Consider the following 19,602-nt stretch of genomic DNA (forward strand, 5'->3'; position numbering starts at 1 on the left):
TATTTTACCCCCACATTTCACCCTAATAACTCTGAAATAAAAAAAACAAAACACAGACAGATTTTCACACTAAATATTTCTGTTTTATGATCCATCAAATGAAAAATATCCTCGATGTTCACTGCATCATTTCAGACACACTTTCCTAAAATTCCACCTGGCACAGACAGAACGTCTGTGGGCGCTGAGTGGCAAAATTTTCACCCCACCTCCAGATTCCATATAAATATAAGTGTAAGTTCATGTTGTCCCGATTGAAATGTGATAACAGATACGTGACTAATTTAAACTGTCCTGATGTCCGACTCTCGCAGCCAGTAGATTTATATTTTGCTGCATTTTGCTTGAATTTAGGGAAGTTTCCAGGACATTTGATCCTGGCTATTCTATCTTTACTCGTGTTTAAAAAATGATTTTCATGTCTTTTTGTCTGTCAGTCAACCAGAAGTTGTGTTTTACATGAGATTTGAAGTTACATGCAGTTTCTTGCAACAGTTTTGCAATGAAAACAAGTTTTACTGAAAAGCGAACTTTTATGTCGATCCGATGTAAACAAATGTATGTAAAAGGGTTGGTTTAAGTGATATTCAAATAATTTAGTTTTAAATTTATGTCATTCAGTGTTTTATGGATTAGTGTTGGTGTAAATTATTATTAGAGGAAGCATAACAGTGGCATCAGTGTGTGGGTAAGAAACGCCTGGAGCAGAACTTTTCTGTGTTACAGCAGAGACTTTTATGAGAAATAAACGTTTGTCAGGTTTTCTGTTGTAATTTGTGTAACACAAACTCGCCTGGACTGACTGAGGGAGCTCCGCCTCCTGAAACTGGTTTGTATGACCGATGTATCGCCTCCAAAACAAAGTTTAAAAGAACTGCAGTAATACTTTAAAGCTTTAAAATGCAAGCTTTAACTCAGATGTTCTGTTTAAAATTATATTACCCCAGTATTTATTTACTGAGCAAAGATCACACTGAATTGTTATTCACTGAGTTTTTCTTCAGGAGGTTGGTGTTTGCAGAAGTTTGGGCGGCTCATTACGGCAGCTGAATGACCAACTGCTGTCACATTTTCACCTCTTGAACTCGTATTCAAGCTTTTTTAAGGGAGTCTGGAATATTGCAGTTATTAGTTCAGTGGTGAAATCGGCTGAAACAGACGTTCACAAACATCTGCTGCTGATCTTGGCGGGTAAGAAAACCCAAACATGTCATTGTCATTACACAGAAGCAAATAAAGATCAGACAGCTGTTTCGTGTGGACTTACAGGACGTCGGTTGACAAGGCGGTCCTTCAGTGCAGTCCAGGACACATTTCAGTAAAGGATGCGATCATGTGCAGCTCAGACCACCTTCGAATTTTGTCTGAGCAATCGGATCTCTTCAGGCCTGATATCAGGCCGCATTTGAGATCCGATTGCTCAGACCGCGTTCAGAGGATCTTGGCTGAACATGATCATGTTAGCAGTGTGTATGCACCGTGTCCGGGGCCACATTAAAGTTTCACATGATCTGTCATACCTGCAGCAGTTTATGAGCACACAAGTGACCTCAAACTCTCTTAAAAATCACACTATTTTTAGACTTTCTGAACGAGGATAAACTTTATAAACTTTATGAAACACTGTCCACGACCTTCATGTAAATTTGATAAATATTATGCCTTAAGATATTTTTCTTTTTGTGTAAAAAAAACCCCATTTTGTTCATTTATCTATTAGCTACTACTGTTGAGCCGCCGGTTAAAAACAACACTGCATTTTGCAAACGTGTGTATTTGCATACAGAGTGTGAAATGGCTCCGGCAAAATCTTAATCTTTTGTGCCTTCTTGTAAATTCGGCATCAAATGCAAAACATGAAGTTGTTTCTTTCCTTGTAAAAGCCATCATGTTGCTGTGAAGAGCAGGAAGGAGCGGCGCTCTGTGGTGCGCTGGGGTGCAAACTTTTCCTTCCTCTGACATCAGATTTACACACAGTCAGTTAACAAACAATACAGGGACATTGTTCTTATTGAACATGAAGACTGAGAGGACAGGCTGCATTTATAGGTGAAAGAATGTGAGAAATTATGCACAGATAAAGGCATAGATGTCAGATGATTTTCTTATTGTTAGACCTCCTGTCATTACTCTCACATCAGATATCACAGAGGCACATTAGCATTTAGCTTCAGGGACTAAAGGAAACATAACTCTGAATCACATTATTAGATTTTCTGTTTGTCTCTTAAGTTCAGACTAAAACTTTAATTATATTGTTTAACAAGATGAAAGTGTCTTTCAGATCAGCAGCCACACCTGCCAAGAAGTAGTCTGGTCCCAGCAGGCCCCGTAAAAGCTAAATTGTTTCAGTGTCCATTAAAAATGTATTATCTCCAGAAACTTTTTGTTTGACTAGATGTAGATTCATTAAAACCAAATCTACTTAATAAACAAGTTTAATCCATGAATTACACACAGCCGCATTGGACCAGGAATTAGCCAGATCCCAGAAGATACTGTTAATGGGAAAAAAGTTCCTTTTCATTCTGTTCATTAACGACTGAAACTTAATAAGCCAACAATTCTATTGCTTAACAAGATGGAGGTTCATTAAAACCAAATCTCCATAGTAAACACTGTAATCCATGAATTAGACAGAGCCGCACTTCTCCGGATTTAGCCTCATCCCAGGAGTAATTTAGAAAGAGCTTGTTAAAGCTCAACATGTTTGCAGATGTCTATTAAAAACATGGAACGAGGAGAGCAGAGGAGGACAAGGGAGGAGAGGAAACAGAGGAAGGAGTGAAGAAAGGAAACAAAGAGAGGAAAGATGGACACAAACACAGAGGACTGAGTGAAGTGGAAGAAAGGATGAGCAGACAAAAAGAACAGACAACAAATCAGAAGAAACAGCTGACAGAGAGACGACAAGATGAATGAAGGAGGCAGTGGCGTGTCCAGGACATTTTTACTGGGGTGGCCAAGGTGGACCAGATCTAGTGTGAGGTGGCCATGACATAACAAACCTTAATGAATGGCACTGCTTTAACCAACGCAAAGTTGAATCATAATTAAATTTCACTGTAATTAATGAACGGTGCTGTGCTCACTACCACAAAAACTAAAGCTGATATTACAATCTACCATCTACCAACTACCATTCTATTCAATACTGCCGCCCGTCACAGTCTGTGGGAAGCTGCGATTATTTTATCATGTCTATTTTAATATCATAATAATAATAATAATAATAATAATAATAATAATAATTATTATTATTATTATTATTATTATTATTATTATATAATTTCTCTGCGGAAATTCTGCAAACCACGGGTGTAAATGACCCCAATTCACTGTGGTTAAAAGAGTTAAGAGTTTTATTTTGAAGTGTATTTGTTATGTTCTTACGTTGCCATTTCCGGTGAAAAAGGAAGTTTTATTTTGAAAGGTCACTGAACACACGTAGCGACGCGAGAGTTAAAAAACTGTAAACAGTGTTGTAGAGATGAAAGGAGCGCGAGCGACAACAACGTCATAAACATAAACAGGAGTTTAGTTCCAGTCCACAGCGGCAACAAGGTGTGTTTACTGCATTTATCTGGGTCCAAAAACTTCAAGTTTATTGTCTGTGTTTTTAATTTTATATTGTTAAAAGAGTCCCATATTATTTGCTAAGCAAGCTAACGTGCTAACACTGTTTGTCTTGTGTTTATTGTCAATCTTCAATTCAGAAAAAAGAGTTTGCCGCTAGAGTTACCCTAGCCGTAGCAAGCTAGTAACAGTACGGTGTAGTTAAGGTTTGGTCTGTGTACACACAGTATAACTGCTGTACTGTACTAGTTAAAGTTTTGACACATTCAGAAGAAAAGTCAACTTCACCGCACATTAACACGCCGCTCAGTCAACAGGAGTCCGTAGTTTAATCCGTCTCAACGACCGGTGCCGTTTAGCATCAAACTACTGTCAGTGAAAAACTTTGCGCCGCTCCACAGCTCTCATTGGTCAAAACTATGCTGACCAGAAATCAGTTCTTATGGACTCAGTTTAGCTTTACTGCAGTAGCTGGAAATGGCAAACTGACACTGAATCAGTAGATCAGCATTTGTCCCCTGTATGACTGTATGGGTTGATGGACTTGACGTAGGTTCTGCTTTAGGGGTGGCCACTGTGGTGGCCAACCAGATTCTGGCCACCCCTCTAGCCACGCCCCTGGAGGGAGGGAACAGGGAAGGAAAATCATGAAGTAAAATAAGGAGAGGAAACAAGCACATGAAGGAACTGAGGAAACGACCTTACTAAGTCAAAGTTGTTGCAGGAACATCGCTGTAACGTCATATTGCAGAGTGTTGTTCCCAGAGCGTTATTTTAAATATCATCGCTATGTTGCTCTGATATTTCCGTCACTTTTTGGAGATGTTATGACGTGACTTTATACAGCTGTGATGTCACATGCAACATCCTGACTAAGACAGTTCAACATAGCTTTCTAAGTGTGATGCTGCAGGTAATATTGCAATAACATCATGACAAAGTAACATGTCGCAGGGACATTATTGTCAACGTTGTTGGTATAATTTTGCAGTAATGGTGCTGCAATCTAACATTTTAAGTTTGATGTTGCACTAAAGTTGTTGCAACGTAATGTTTTAAGTGTAATGTTGCGGCGGCGTGCTGCGTTTGTGGGGTTAGAGATGCAACTGGGACAAGATCAACGAATGAATGAAGATGAGCAAAGATCAATGAAGAGTGAAAACAAGAGGAGGGAAGGATGAAAGGAATTAAGAAAAGAAATTATTAGTGCTGGAAATGAACAGCGAAGATCAGAATAAACAAAGATAAACCAGGCTAATTACGCAACTAAACATTTGTTTACTGTACCAACTGTTCCACTAAATGACAATTTGTTGACCGACTTTGTTTTCCGAACTTTAATTATTTATCTGCCCAAAGCTGTGCTGGAAGAAAACCAACGCAGAGCCCGGATTCCAAAAATCACAAGTTACACTGTGAGGAGTCGCACACCAACACCAGCGAGGACTCACCTTCCATAAGACGACAAATATGTGTCCTCCTTATTTTTCAGAATTAAGAGGTGTTTATATGTGGGCTGTGCTGGAAGAAAAACAAAATCAAATCCAAAAGTCACTGCCAATTATCCATCACATTGTAGGGACAGTTACATTTTATTTATGGGGATTTATTGGCAGGATATGACAGAAATAATCTCGAGCTGCACTGTCCATGAAGTGTCAGAAAATAATTTAAAAAAAATAAAACATGTCCATCCCAGTTTTTCAAAGTCAAACTCTTTAAATGTCTTAAGGGTTCTGCTCAGCCTCCAGAGAAAGACAGTCACTGCCATGTCCACATAAGTGACGAAGACAACTGTCTGTGTGTTTTCAGGAGAAGCAGCGCTTCCTGACTGATGTCCTTCATGAGGTGATGCTGTTGGATGGCCTAAGCTCCTCCCACCCAATCTCACAGGAAGTGGAGCAGGCGACGGACATCGACAGAGTCTTCGACTGGATCGCCTACAAAAAAGTAAGTGTCTGAGGAATTTATTAGTCCTCATGAATCAATGAATCCTGATGAAATATACTGAAATAGTCTTAAGTTGATGAGCTGCTGTGAGTTGTGAGTTAATATGCTAACTAGCCAACAACTTGCTAAAGCATTTGGCTAAATTGTGAGACACATTTTAACCATGGACCGGTGTTGTAGTCAAGAACATGTAAACCGAGACCAAGTCATGACCAGAACCAGAGTCTATCATGACCGAGACAAGACCAAAGCTTTGTCCAACAGCCGGGGACTCACAGTGCACTTCGTTTTGCCGTAAATGTCAATGTACAGGAAGTGTAAGTAGAGATGTACGCAAATTGAGACACAGCACAAAACTTTGAGGGGTTGAGACCAAGTCAAGACCAAGTGACATCAGCTAACGTTGATGTCACTATACATACATTAGCTGCATAGCTTTCTACTTCCTGTATTGTCGTTGTTGTTGTTGCCTGTGTCAGAAACATAACTTTAGCTTGGGCTGTGATTGTAACCACACCGCAATGCCATGGTCATGTGATGCCCGCCGCAGGGCAGAGCTCGTTACCATCATCACGGCAAATTTCATTTTGAAGGGCCAGTCTCATGCTAAAGTGGGCGGCATCCACTGATCACTGCAGCTCCGATGAAATTATTTATATATATAAATTATTTGTGTCCCGTTAACAATTGAGGGCATGTTTTTACTTGTTATCATGTTTGAGAGCGTGTGTCTCTGTGCCGTCTGTAGGGGGCGGCGTTAATCCGGATGCTGGCGAACGTGATGGGACAGCCGCTGTTCCAGAAAGGACTCAACGTAAGTTCATGTCGCCCTGCAGGTCCAGCTGTACATACAAAAGGTTTATATATCTGAGGACAGCAGGGACCGCTGGGTTTTGGCTTTAAAATGATTTGTCACCAGGATTCAGACAGAGGCTGTGTGTGTGTGTGTGTGTGTGTGTGTGTGTGTGTGTGTGTGTGTGTGTGTGTGTGTGTGTGTGTGTGTGTGTGTAAAGCCATATTTTGGCTAAACCCTGGCTGTTTGGAGCACACTGAGCATGCAGATGGGCAGCAAATAAGTGGATTTGGCTGCAGGGGTAGTTAGAGAGGAAGTTTTGCTACTTGCTTTCTGCTGTAAAACCTTGGCAATTTGAGAATCCACTGTAAATGACCCGAATTCAAGCTGAGCGCAGTCGCCGTCGTCACCGCCACTATTTAAGTGTGCAGGGTCGATGCTTAAAAAGGATAGATTTTTGGTCACAGGGATTTTTGAAATACTGAGGTCAGAAGTGAACATCACCTCAACCATCAGACACAAAACTAAAGTGTCTAATTTTCAGTTTTTGCTCTCATCTTTTATTTATTCAGCTGTTAAAATGCAGTTCAAACCCGTTCTGCACTGTGAGGAATACAATTATTGTCGGCCTAAAATTAGTCAAATTACACAACACAGATATGAGGAAAAGTTTGGACGCTGTGTGAAGGGTAAATAAAAACAGAATGCAATGATTTGCAATTACTTTGCAAACTGTAATTAATTGAATTCAGTACAAAGACAATATATTTAATGGTCAAGCTAATTAAGTTTATTGTTTTTTTTAAACTGTTGGTCTGTTTGCAGTTTGAACCTCACCTCATCCGTGTTTGTGAGCGACTGAGCCTTTAGAATAAGACATTAGTGTCCTCAGGCCGGACACAGCAGTGAACATGACTCTGTCACATTGTTTTTGGAAATTCAGAATGAGTGTATATTTACAAAAAACAATAAGCTCAATCAGTTTGAACATTAAATTTCTTGTCTTTCTTCTGTATTCAGTTGAACATGAGTGGAAAAGTATTTGCAAATCATTGAATTCTGTTTCTGTTTTTCCTAACTTTTTTGGCATCATGGTTGCAAATACAAACTAATAATAAACTAATAAAATAATATAGTGCACAGTTTTAGTTGTATAATATAAACTTCCCTGACTCCCTTTTTCCTAAAACCTCCAAATTCACCCCTTAAAAAAAAAACTGAACGCCTCCCAGAGGAAGACGGTTTCGGGGATGTTTAATTTAATTTTTTCACGCAGTGTGACAGCCTGCTCTTGCGGTTAATGAGGAGCCATAAGTTTCCGGGAATAATGTTTTTTCGGTTCCCTCTCAGTTTACTTAGGGACGAGTTCAAAGTAGAATTCAATAAATTGATCCACGCTGGAGCAGCGCTGGCTGTCGCACAAAGGAGCGAAACATGAATCAGACAGAAAGCAAGAAGTCATTTGAGGGGACAAAAAATCTTTGCTTTAATAATATTGATAATCAGTTTTTTTTTTTTTTTTTTACTCCGGAGGTTTTAATTTTGAAACAGAACAGGCGTGAATTCATCTTGTTTGACTTTAACCACTAAAGCATACAGTAGAGCAGATAACACGGTGTTAATGACAGCGTGTGCTGCATTATTTATCATTCGGGTGTGTGTAGCTGCTAAGTGGCTCTCTGATGGCGCACACTGGTTAATGTTAATGTCTTAGAAACATCAGAGCAACAAAACTGGGATGAACTCAGTCAGTTAAGACTTGATTCTACAGCAGTAAATCACTTTTTTATCCACAAAAGTGGAAGAAATAAACTGACAGTCACTGTGAAAATCATGTCATATGATGTGAGGTGAAAGTGGGTTAAATACAGTTTTTGTTCTCAGTACAGTCGTGGAAATATGTATGAATCTCCTGAGCACACACACACACACACACACACACACACACACACACACACACACACACACACACACACACACACACACACTACACAATGTCCTGATTTTGCTGCAGAAACTGTCAGTGACCTGGAACACACTGAGAACCAGATTCTATATAAAACACTGCTGATCCAGCAACAGAACACAGAGAGAATACTTTGTGTGTGTCAGGAGTCCATATATGCAGTGTGCTGAACATTACGCCACACTACATTATAAGTTCAGTTCCTCAGCTGCATAAAAAAAAAACCCCAAAAAAAACAACAACTTGGGAAAACATTTTCTTCAGTAACGTCCCATATTTCCTCTGCAAAAAAAACAAAACACACTCCAACCAGATGTTGTAATTTAGATTATATTAGACTGTTTACTCTAAAAAAAGAACACACTGGCTCAGCTTATAAAAATTAAGGTAACAATTTGCTTGGATATTTTTAAGTAACTCCAACGCAGCTGTAATTAAGTAAACGTCCGTGCAACTTGTTACCTTAATTTATTTGAGTATTAGGAACTTATTTCAGTCACACATGACAATCCCAATTTTATAGTCAAACTGTTACTTTAAAACCTTTAATCAACTTATGTGCAACAAGTTTTATACCATCATCTGTACCCAAAATAAAATATAAATAAATTATAAATAGTTTATTTTTTCAAAGCAAACTCCTGTCTTTCACCCTCCTGTCTCTTGTCCGGACAAATTCAAATCCTTTTAACAACGTATCCGAGTTGCTCTAATTTAATTCTTTCTGTTCTCTCTGTTCTGTTGTTTGTTCAAAATCAAAATATTACTGAGTTAAGACAGTTTTCTTAGTTTTAATTTTGACAAACTTCTTAAAATAAGTTATCAACTCATTAAAATGTGCACGTCACTAACACGATTAATTGTGAATTTTATATAATATTAGATAAAATATGACATGTAACAGACTATTCACCATTCTGGATATTTGTGGAGCGACGGGAGTCTCAACCTTAATAAATCAGCCAAAGCCGGACTTGTTAAAACTGAGCTTAAATAAACTTGAAGATAAGCTTCCAGTTTCTTTCATCAGTGACTGATGATTTCTTATATTCTTAATTAACTGAAGCTCAGAGGCTTCAGTGTTTCTTTTTGCCCTTTCAGTTCTCAGTCTGTTTGAACCGTTGACTTTTCTTCCTCATGCACAGAACGTGATTTTTTTTGTGACACGAGGCGGCGTCTATTTGTAAAAAGGACTTTTTACAACCTTAAAGCTTGAAAGACGTTTGATAAATCCAGAGTGTTCTGAAGCTTTTGTTGCACAGCGACTGGTTGTGTTAGAAGTTGGTGGCAATGAGATAATCAGGGAGTTAAAAAGGCTGATGTTCTGTTTAGTCACACGGACGCTGATCGAAGAACCACAGTGGAATATTAGTTTAGTTTCTGTGGTATTCAAAGAGTTAAAACTGCTCAAACTATTGTGATGAAATAAATACCAAGAACTTTATCACTGACATTTACTGATGGGGCCTGTAATAGATGTAAATAACAGACAGAAACCTTTTTAAAGCCCAGAGGAACCCTGCTGCCTGCAGAAAAAAGGCGGAATTAAAAAGTCACAGCAGGCTGTTGAGGAGAACGTGGAGAACGGAGGTCGAGGTTCATCCTCAGATGTGTGAAAACAGGCCTCGTTAAAAGCCTGTGAGCTGAAACCGCGTCCAGAACGTCAGAAATGTTCCACCGAGACACCTCACAGCTGATCTGTTAATGCCACCTTTTCACTCACACACTCTGAGAAAGAACGGTTCACACCGAAGGCCTGACGTTTTGAGGAACCCGTTCTTTGAGGAAAGGGTTTGTCAGGGGTTCTTTATTGGTTCCATCAAGAACCCTTTTCATCCAAAGAACCTCTTTTTGGAAGAAAGAGTTCTTGAAGGATTGTTGAAATCCTTGAGGAACTCTCTCGTCAAGGATTCTTTGTATCATAATACAGAAGGGTTCTCGGTAGAACCATATAACCCTCTTGGATTATGAAAAGGTTCTTGTTAGAATCTCCTGATTGTGTTCTTGATAAAACCTTTGGAATATAAAAGGTTCTGCTTAGAACCCCTTGGTACATTCAAGGTTAAATCCTTGGAATATAAAAGGGTTCTTTCTCCTTTGAATGTAAACAGGTTCTTTGTAGAACCCCCTGAGTGCGCTTGAGGTAAAACCCTAGGAATATAAAAAGGTTCTCAGTAGACCTCCCTTGGTAGGTCCTACATAAAGCCCTTAGAAAATAAAAAGGCTCTCAATAGAACCCTCCAGCTGTGTTCTAGATAAAACCATTGGATTATAGAAATGTTCTTGGTACAACCTCCTTGGTGGGTTCTAGATAAACCCTTTGTATATAAGAGGGGTCTTGGGAGAACCCTTTAGGTCTGTTCTTATTAAAACCCTTGGAATATAAAAGGTTTCTCTTTAGAGCCCTCATGATGGGTACTTGTTAGCACCCTTAGAAGGTGGAAATATTCTTAATAGAACCGCCGTAGAGGTTTCTGGGTGGAACAATTACACCATAGAAGGGTTCTTTTGTAGAACCTCTCATAGGGGGGTTGTAGTTGAAATGTTCCAGTGATTCCAGTTCCAGTTTGATCCAATCATCTTGGGTTTTAGGTAGAAATCTCTGAATGGATTTCAAAATGGAACCTTTATAAAAGGTTCTACCATTAACCAGAAGAGTGTTCTCGTCAGTACCTAAGTGTGTTCCCATGTTTCTCCTGACAGAAGGCTTGTTATTACTGAGACCGTTTGTTTGGGGTGTATCATGCTGCTGAACCGGGATCAGGCTGGGCGGGGGGGCGTTCTATCTCTGTTCCTGTCGGCTTTACTGAAGGTGACACAGTCGAACTTATCAAAGACACACACACACAAACACGTTCTGCGATCTTATCACGTGTGTCATCTTGTTCCAATAAAGACCTGCCTCTTGCCTTATCAACCTCGGAACACGCCACGACAGCTGACTGACTGTTTGTGAGGAATCTCGTCTCAGTGAGGAGCAGATTAGAGCGGGTTCTCAGTAGGTGTTCTCTGTTATCTCGCGCTACTTTCCTGCCTTTTCTTGTTTTATCATAAATCCCAACAATCCAACAGACTCCCAAAGCTTTTAGAACACAGATCCACTGCAGCGGGAAGAGTTCCCTCCTCTGTACTGGGAACAGAAAGGGATCAAACCAGACACGACGGTCGCTGGCACAAACTGAGCCGCCACAACATCGAGTTCTTTTGATTCTGTCAGGGAACCTTTCAGGCGTCACCTTGTTCATTAGCTCAGAAAATAAAACTGAGAGTCTGAAGTCAGCGGGAGGATTGAACCCAAAGCCCTTTAAACCCGACTCACTGCAGCACGAGGCCTGCACTCTGAGAAATAAAAGGCAGAACTAGAACCATAAAGGGTTCTGTGGCTTGTTTCCATAGAGAGAACCCTTTCTGGTTCCTGGTCAAATCTTTTATGAACTCTTTCAGAGTTTTCAATCTAGAACCAAACAAAGAAGGTTAAAAATGGAATGATCTGTGAGAGGTTTCAACCAGAACCCCCCATGAGAGGATCTACAGAGAACCCTTCTATGGTGTAACAGTTAAACCCAGAACCTCTGTGCGTTCTATCCCAAACCCCAAACAAATTTTCATGGTGCTAACAGGAACCCACACAGGGGATATGACCATGAACCCTTGTATATTCTACGGGTTTTACTTACACCAAACAAAGTGGGTTCTGTTGAGAACCTTTTTATATTTAAAGGTTTTTATCTAGAACATATGCAGGGGTTCTACCAAGAGCCTTTTATATTCTAAGGGTTTTATCCAGAACACACCCAGGGGGGTTCTACTGAGAACCCTTTGTATTCAAGGGTTTTTTACTGAACACAGTCAGTGGGTCTACATAGAACCTTTTTAGATTCCAATTGTTGTATCTTGAACCCAAACAGGGGCTTTTTTGGTACAAAGAACCCTTGACAAAAGTTCTTTGAGGACTTCAACAATCTCTGATGAACCCTTTCTTCCATAAATGGTTCTTTGGGTGAAAAGGGTTATGAATGTAACCCAAAACCTTAAAAAGAACCTTTGACAAACCTATCTTTAAAAAAAAAAGTTCATCAGAAGTTAATGGCTCTGTGTAGATTCTCAGCCCTCCGGGAAGAACCCTTTGGGAACCCTTATTTCTGAGATTGTACTGGCCTTTAATGCCACTCAGACATCTTTCTGACAGTTCTACAGTCGGTTCTTTGTTTCTAAAATCTCTCTGGATTCACACGGACATATGTCCTCATCGTCACGTACATAAACCCGTCTCATATTATTACAAACATATGCAACTAATTTGCACTTCTTTGAAGTGTAAATGTAACGACACTCACACTGTTCTCTGTCAACATATTGTTCCAAAGCCCTAAAGGGGAACACTTTATTTGAAGAGGTGTGCTTTTGATTGACATAACAATCAGACTTGCCAACCCTTCTGGTTTTCGTGAGAGACTTCTGGTTTTCTTTGCCCTCCTGGTTCCCTCCCGGGGTTATACAGTTCTCCTGTATTCTCCCTGATTCGTGACTATTTCTGGTGCCACACAGCCTGTATAAGCGGTACGGTTCTAAGAGTCTACAGTTTCCACCTGAATTACCTTACAGCAACAAAAACTGTCAGTTCCTGATGTGAGAGAGAGCTGCTCACACTGCTGTAGGGCTGTTTGTATTCAGTACAGGGTTCCAAAAGGGTTCTTCCAGAACCATTTGCTTCTAAAGAACCCTTTTTGAAGACAGGGTTCATCAAGGTTTCTTTATGACTAAGACTAAGTGTTCAATTAAAAACCCTTTTAAACCAAATAACCTTTTTTAGGAACGAAGTCTTTAAAGGATTGTTGAAATGCTTGAAGGACTCATTTGTAACAGGTTCTTTGTTCCATAAAATATAAGGGTTCTCAGGTAAACCCCCTAGGTGGGTTATAGATAGAACCCTTGGAATATAAATGGTTCTAAGGATATCTGTGTCTTGTTGCATTTAGCACAGGAAGGTGAAAGTCTGGCCAATGACAGTCTACCAAATGATGTCACTTCAACAAGTTCCATGAACTGATGAACGTTCTGTTCTTTTTTGTTTTGTCAGGATTATCTGCTGAGTCACATGTACAGCAACGCAGCCAGAGACGACCTGTGGAACAAACTGTCTCAGGTAACACTCACCTGTCTGTTCACCTGTCTGTTCGCGGGGCAGAACCGTCTCGCCTCTCACTGCTCTGTAAACCTGCGACTGTTCCACATTCTGCTCCTGAGGGATGAAAGCGGCCACGCTGACTGAAGCTGTTAATTATTTAACGAAGCAGTTCTAATGAAGGCCGGAGAGACGCTCGTTAGGGCCGACTTGATGAGACGGAGACGAGGGAAGTCTCGTTGCCGTGGCAACCTGGCTGACAGGTGGAGGCGTGGATTATTTTTTTCTTGTTTGTCCGTCACACTGGAAAGGAGCCTGTTTAATTAGATTAATCTTCGTTAGTGCTGTTCTGAGACAGATCTTTAATTAGCTGGCGGCCAATCAGATCTACAATTACCTCAAAGTCAGTCATTTTTCTCTAATTAAGTGACTTTGAAATAAAGATTGGCTAATCTTGCACCGAGTTATTGATGATGGATAATAACCCAATTAGCATTTAAAATAGTAATGAAATAATTAGTGTAAATTATTAGTCTTTAATTATTCATTTATCTTCTGTTTTGGTTTTTTTTCAGGCCATGCGCTCAGAGGGGCGGGACATCGACATCGGAGGGATGATGGACAGATGGACTCTACAAATGGGTTACCCCATTGTTACCATCAGCAAGAACCAATCAGAGCAGCTCCCCACTCATTACATCACCGTCACCCAGGAGCACTTCCTGTATGGACAGGAAGTGAGGGACAACAACAGGTTAGACAAAGTTTAAAATCTGTTTTATGCTGGAAACATGAATAAAAATGACCTCTGACCTTTGAAACTAAAGGGAAAATACTAAACATTTGTTGACTGCAGAATCTTAGATGTGGAGAATTTCCTTTACTGCTCAACAGTTTCTGTGCTTTACACAGAATCAGTCGCAGCTTATCACACAACCACTCCACCTGTTCCTACCTGTCAAAATAATTTCTTCCCTGTAGTAAAGTTCAAGCTGCATGCGCTCCTGCGCAGTTTATATATAATGGTGTCTAAATAATTGTTAATACCAACAGATAACGCACTAAAGCGGTCACTTTTGGAACCCACATTCCTCCTTGTTACACATATCGTTGCCTGAAATATGACCAGTGGATTTTGTAGCCGAAACAAATTAATTTCCCAGAATACATCAGGAAGGGGTCCATCTGTTCCTGAGGGGTTGACGATAAGAATTTCATATGACTTGACTTGAGACTTGTTTGACCTGAGCAGTGACTTGACTTGACTTGACTTGACTTGATTCTGACCACAGTGACCACAGTGAGGTTATGTTGTATGACACACGTCCTCCGCTGTCTTCCATCATGACCCGTCTGCAGAACGGTCACTGATTCCAATTCTTTTACGGCCTCTACGCCCGAGGAATCAGAGGCTAAACGAAATTTATAGAAGACATAAAGTCATGCTGTTTTTTATTAACAGTGACTTTATTTTACAGTGACCCTCTGAATAACTTTAACAATTTTAACCTCACCACTCTAAGAATAAGCGCTGTCTCCGGGGGACAGTAACCGGCCTTTAGACCCCCCATCTGTTTTTAATATTATCTCAGTCGTTCACCACTGAGAGGATCCTCCTGCTTTGTTTCACACCTCGATAAGCACTAAGTTTGTCCTCTGTTTTCTCCTGAAAAAGCACTTTTCCAGTTTTCTTCACATTCTTTACCACCTTTACATCATTTATATTTCATTTATATTTGATTCACTTGATGTTTTATTCACATCCTTCACAACGTCTGGAGTTTATTCTCTTCGCTGTTTTATCGACCCACTTTCTCCTCCATCAATACTTCATCAGCGCCTTTCCTCTTTCTTACCTGTTGTTCTTCTTCTTCTTTTATTTCCTCTCTTCTTTGCACTTCTCTCTGTCATGTTTTTGTACTGTAGCTGACATTTACAATCGCTCTGACCTACTCGGTTTCTCACCAAAAGTTTCTTTGGCTTTTTTCATTTCATCTTTCCCTCTTCGTCTCTTTTCTGTTTCGTCTTTCATCTGGAGTCTTTTGTGTTTCACTTGAGCTCCTCTGCTCTCAGTCGCTCCCGAGGTCTCCTCAGCTGATGAACTGAAGCTGTTTGTTGTAGGTGGAGCTCGACTCTTTTCTTTCGCTCTCTTCGAGTCTCGTGGGGCTGCGTTCAGAAACACTCAACGGTCCCGGGGCATTCACCAACGCTTGTAAAAAAGAAACTGTTATTGTGTTTAGAGCTGAACCGTCGACACGGCTGAACGCAGCGGCGGCAGCAGTGGATTGAATCAGAGGCCGACACTGCTGTTTGATCCCGCGTTCAGAGGCGCAGCAGTGTCCCACTGTGTTACACACTGTTGACTTAAACCCCTGATTTATTTAGTTTTGTATTTTATTTTATTTACATGCAGGGAATCATAGAAGTCTTAGAAATATGCTGAAATATAGAAGAAGAAATTGAAATGGTGTGAATAACATTTTATTTAGTCAGTTTGGCATGTCGGAGCTTTAGGAGAAAGTACGGAGGCATTTTATGTTTTTATTCTGTTGTTTGAAAACTGGTCATCATTCACCTCCATGTGAAACTCCGGCAGTGTTTTGTGGACTAAAAATTTAAACCCAATCTTCAGTTGGCATGAGAAAGAGTAGGTAATGACTGAATTTAAATTTTTGGCTGAACTATCCCTTTAATATAAAGCGTTACCAAAGTTACTCATAGCAGCACTGAACTGGGGAGGACTGGTTTCCAGTAACATGCACCTTAAAACTGGATGAACCAAAACGCAAACTGGATTTTACTGATATCTTTAATAATACCTGTGAATGTTTTCATTTGTGTCTGTAAATGTGTGACTGCATTGTGTCGTTGTAATGTGAAGAAAAATCTGCTTTCAAAACTTCTGCAATTAGTGTCCTGAGTTCCCAAACACTGTGATGTATGACGGTGGTAAACATGGTCCCGTCCCAACAGTTTTTGGAACAAGTTGAAGACACATGATACGTGAAGCTCAACCAGCCAACCGTCAGACTAACTACTGACAGCCAATCACCTCTCACTAACTGCCTGACAACCAGTCATCTGTCTCTTGAAGGGTATTAAGGGAAGAGAAGCTTTTTCTTTGAGACAAAATAATATAAAAATGTTCTTTTCAAACTTTTTCTTGCATTTTTTTAACTTAAAGTGTTAAGGTGACATTTTAAAGATCACAGTATATTTCCTTGTCAAACACTTTACCTTCCTCTCTTCCTCACGTCTCTGGCGGTTTGAGGGAGACGTTTCAAATTTGGGTCTTTTATTTTTCCCACCATCAAACAACCAACGCGGCGAGGCAAATAAACGCCTCTTAAAGGAGTGAGCTGACAGAAGAAGAGACAAGGAGACACCAGAGGACGGCGCGAGCTAACGATAAGGTCGAGCTAATGATACTGAAAATAAATCAAACAGGATCTCAGGCTGCGTTGAGACACATCACAGCTCGTCTCTGTGATTCCAGCTAAAGAGAAAAGACGCCTCGTTACCTGACAGGTAAACAGAGACGGGATTGGAGGACGAGCAGCTGTGTTTGATTTAATTAGCTTTAATGCTAAACAGGACAGAGATAAATTATTCCACAGATGTAAGGAAGTAAAGTTTATTTATATACCACTTTAACTTTATCACAAAGAGACAAAAATAACTAAAATGCATAATAAGCAGAGAAACAGCTGACGTAAAACTACAACAGAAAAAAAAACCTCGTTAATTTTCTTAGAAAATGGAAACACTGTCAGTAATTATTTTACAACAACAAACATAGCAACCCTTGAAGAGGTTATAATAATGATCTTCTTGTGAAAGAGACAATAGTGGAGACAGTGTTGTATGTCTCTCGTCGTGTCCTTTGGTCGTGTCTTGCTTGATCTTAAACTCTGCTCCCTTGTTTTCTGGTGGCACTGCTCTGTTATTTTTCCATAAGCTTTCAGAAAATTTGCAGAAATACAGACAAAATGAACACAAACCTCAGACAGAAGCTTGTATGTGTCTAATGTTTAGCATAAATGAGCCTTAAGACTGCTAAGATTGTGCAGTGACTGCACTAACAGGCAGCTCATGTAGTATTTTTTTTAGTTTAGTTTATTGGATTTATAAAAAGGACAGCGTGCAATGATTTTAATCATTTGTGAGAAATGAAAACATGCTTGCACCAGATTTAGCAAGATGCTTGTTTCCATCTGTAGTCCTACACATAACAAGCAGACGCGCTAAATAAAATTTAAAGTGCAATACAGACTACAGTTAATGCAGATGCCTTATATAATAAAAACAGTAAGTGCACACTGCACAGGTATGTGGCTGCTGCAACTCAACAACAGGTCGATAGCCAAAGACTCCCAGGTGACTGTTGGAAAATATCGTCAGCAGGAGACACACTGGACCAAAAGTACGTTCAGTAAAATCAGTAAAACGAAAGGGTCGAGGTCAAGGTCAAGGGTAGGCTGGTTTGACGGGACAGACACAAGATTAATTTATTTATCTTTATACAATAAGGTTTCATAGCAACATTTAGATGTGGTTCTTTGCTACTCATAAAAAAACATATAAATCTGTATACATCAACATATTTCACCCACATTTAAGTGTTTGACAGCAACCTGAAGAATCATGAAAGAATCCCACTCTATTTTCTTCTTGTTTTAAGTGGGTAAACAGCAAATGCTGCCAAAACCCCTGTGAGCCCACAGCAGCAGCCGCACTGTGGATGAACAAATCCTGTGTAGGAACATGCAGGACTGAAGCCGTCACCGCTGATCTGCTGCTTTCACTAAGTGAAGCACAGACAAGGTGTTGCCCCTAATGTCCGTGGATGCACCTGCTATTCTCGCCAATGTGTCAATGTGCCAGTGTCCTCTGCACATGTGAGCTGTGCTTTTTTTTTCCTCTGCTCCTCTATCTTTACACACCAGGCCTATTTTTTCCGGGGCAGCTGTGGTTCTGAAGCATGAAATTCAGTTTTATTTAATCCTTTATTTTAACAGGTGGTCTCAATGAGGTCAGAATCTCCTTTTCAAGAGAGACCAAAGCACAAAAACCGATAAACACACAGTTTAAGCGCAGAGATAATTCACAGATACACATTATACATTTTACCAATTAAGGAAAGCAATTCATAGATGTGCTATTTCAAGTGAAATGAAAGAATGCAACATATTTATATATTATTGGAGCTCATTCCATTTGTGTGCAAACTTTACTATCTGAATAATACGTCCTTTAAATAGCAGGAAAATGCTGTGCCATTGACTTTAGACCAAGTTTTTGTTGGTCAGTCGCTTTCTGCTGCCTCAAGATAACAATGCGCCAAAAATGCACCTGACCACGCCTCATTTTAAGTCCAACACACCTATGGATGCACAGATTGGGCACAAGTACATTTGCTACCTACATAATGTGGACACTGAGCAAGAAAACGACACCTCTGTTGGTCAGAAAATAGCAATGACAGCTGCCTTGTTATGCCCTGAGCTGTGCGCTGAGTTGTGCGCCGTGCAGGAAGATAGAGCCCTAAATTGTGAGACACTTGAAATGTGAAGTATGAATGGAGCAAGATGAGGAAGATGAGGGACAGAGAGATGAAGATCTGTCTGAGGACTTTCTAAAGTTTCCCTTGTTGATGTATCAACACAGTCATGTTGCCTTTCTCTCTGCCCACAGTGTGTGTGTGTGTGTGTGTGTTTCAGCTGCTTTCTGCCTTTGATGAATAAACCATTAACTCACACACACACACACACACACACACACACACACACACACACACACACACTGTTGTCTAAAATAAACACGCCTCATTTCGATCAAATATTAATAAACACATTCTGCTGTCCGCGCTGCTGCTGACTGTGTGTGATTTAAGTGTGTGTGTGTGTGTGTGTGTGTGTGTGTGTAAATTGAGGTGCATTTCTGTCAATCAGGTTGATATAAATATCAGATTAAATATTTGGTTGCTAGGCAGCAGTATTGATCCATGGTTGCCCGCAGCGACAGATGGTTGTTATGGGATTGGTGAATGGGTCTTTCTCTGGCTGATTGTGTTACAATGACCCCAACCATACGCACACACACACACACACACACTCTCTCTCTCTGTTTAAATGAATGAATTCATTGTAGATTGTTTTCTGTCTGCAATTAAAATCCACTTTAATTAAAATA

At 40.1% G+C, this 19,602-nt stretch overlaps 1 protein-coding gene across 1 annotated transcript in view; it reads left to right on the forward strand.

Moving 5' to 3' along the window:
- Window positions 1-19,602, forward strand: part of LOC146307053 (thyrotropin-releasing hormone-degrading ectoenzyme-like) — a 196,880-nt gene that overhangs the window by 144,143 nt on the left and 33,135 nt on the right. Inside the window, exons 7-10 of the mRNA XM_084711463.1 lie at window positions 5,389-5,526; window positions 6,275-6,340; window positions 13,366-13,431; window positions 13,986-14,164. Coding sequence (XP_084567589.1) covers window positions 5,389-5,526; window positions 6,275-6,340; window positions 13,366-13,431; window positions 13,986-14,164 — 449 coding nt within the window. The remainder of the gene's footprint in view (window positions 1-5,388; window positions 5,527-6,274; window positions 6,341-13,365; window positions 13,432-13,985; window positions 14,165-19,602) is intronic.

The sequence above is a fragment of the Lutjanus erythropterus genome, chromosome 22 (assembly GCF_056507025.1).
Source record: "Lutjanus erythropterus isolate fLutEry1 chromosome 22, fLutEry1.hap2, whole genome shotgun sequence".
Lineage (NCBI taxonomy): Eukaryota > Metazoa > Chordata > Actinopteri > Lutjaniformes > Lutjanidae > Lutjanus > Lutjanus erythropterus.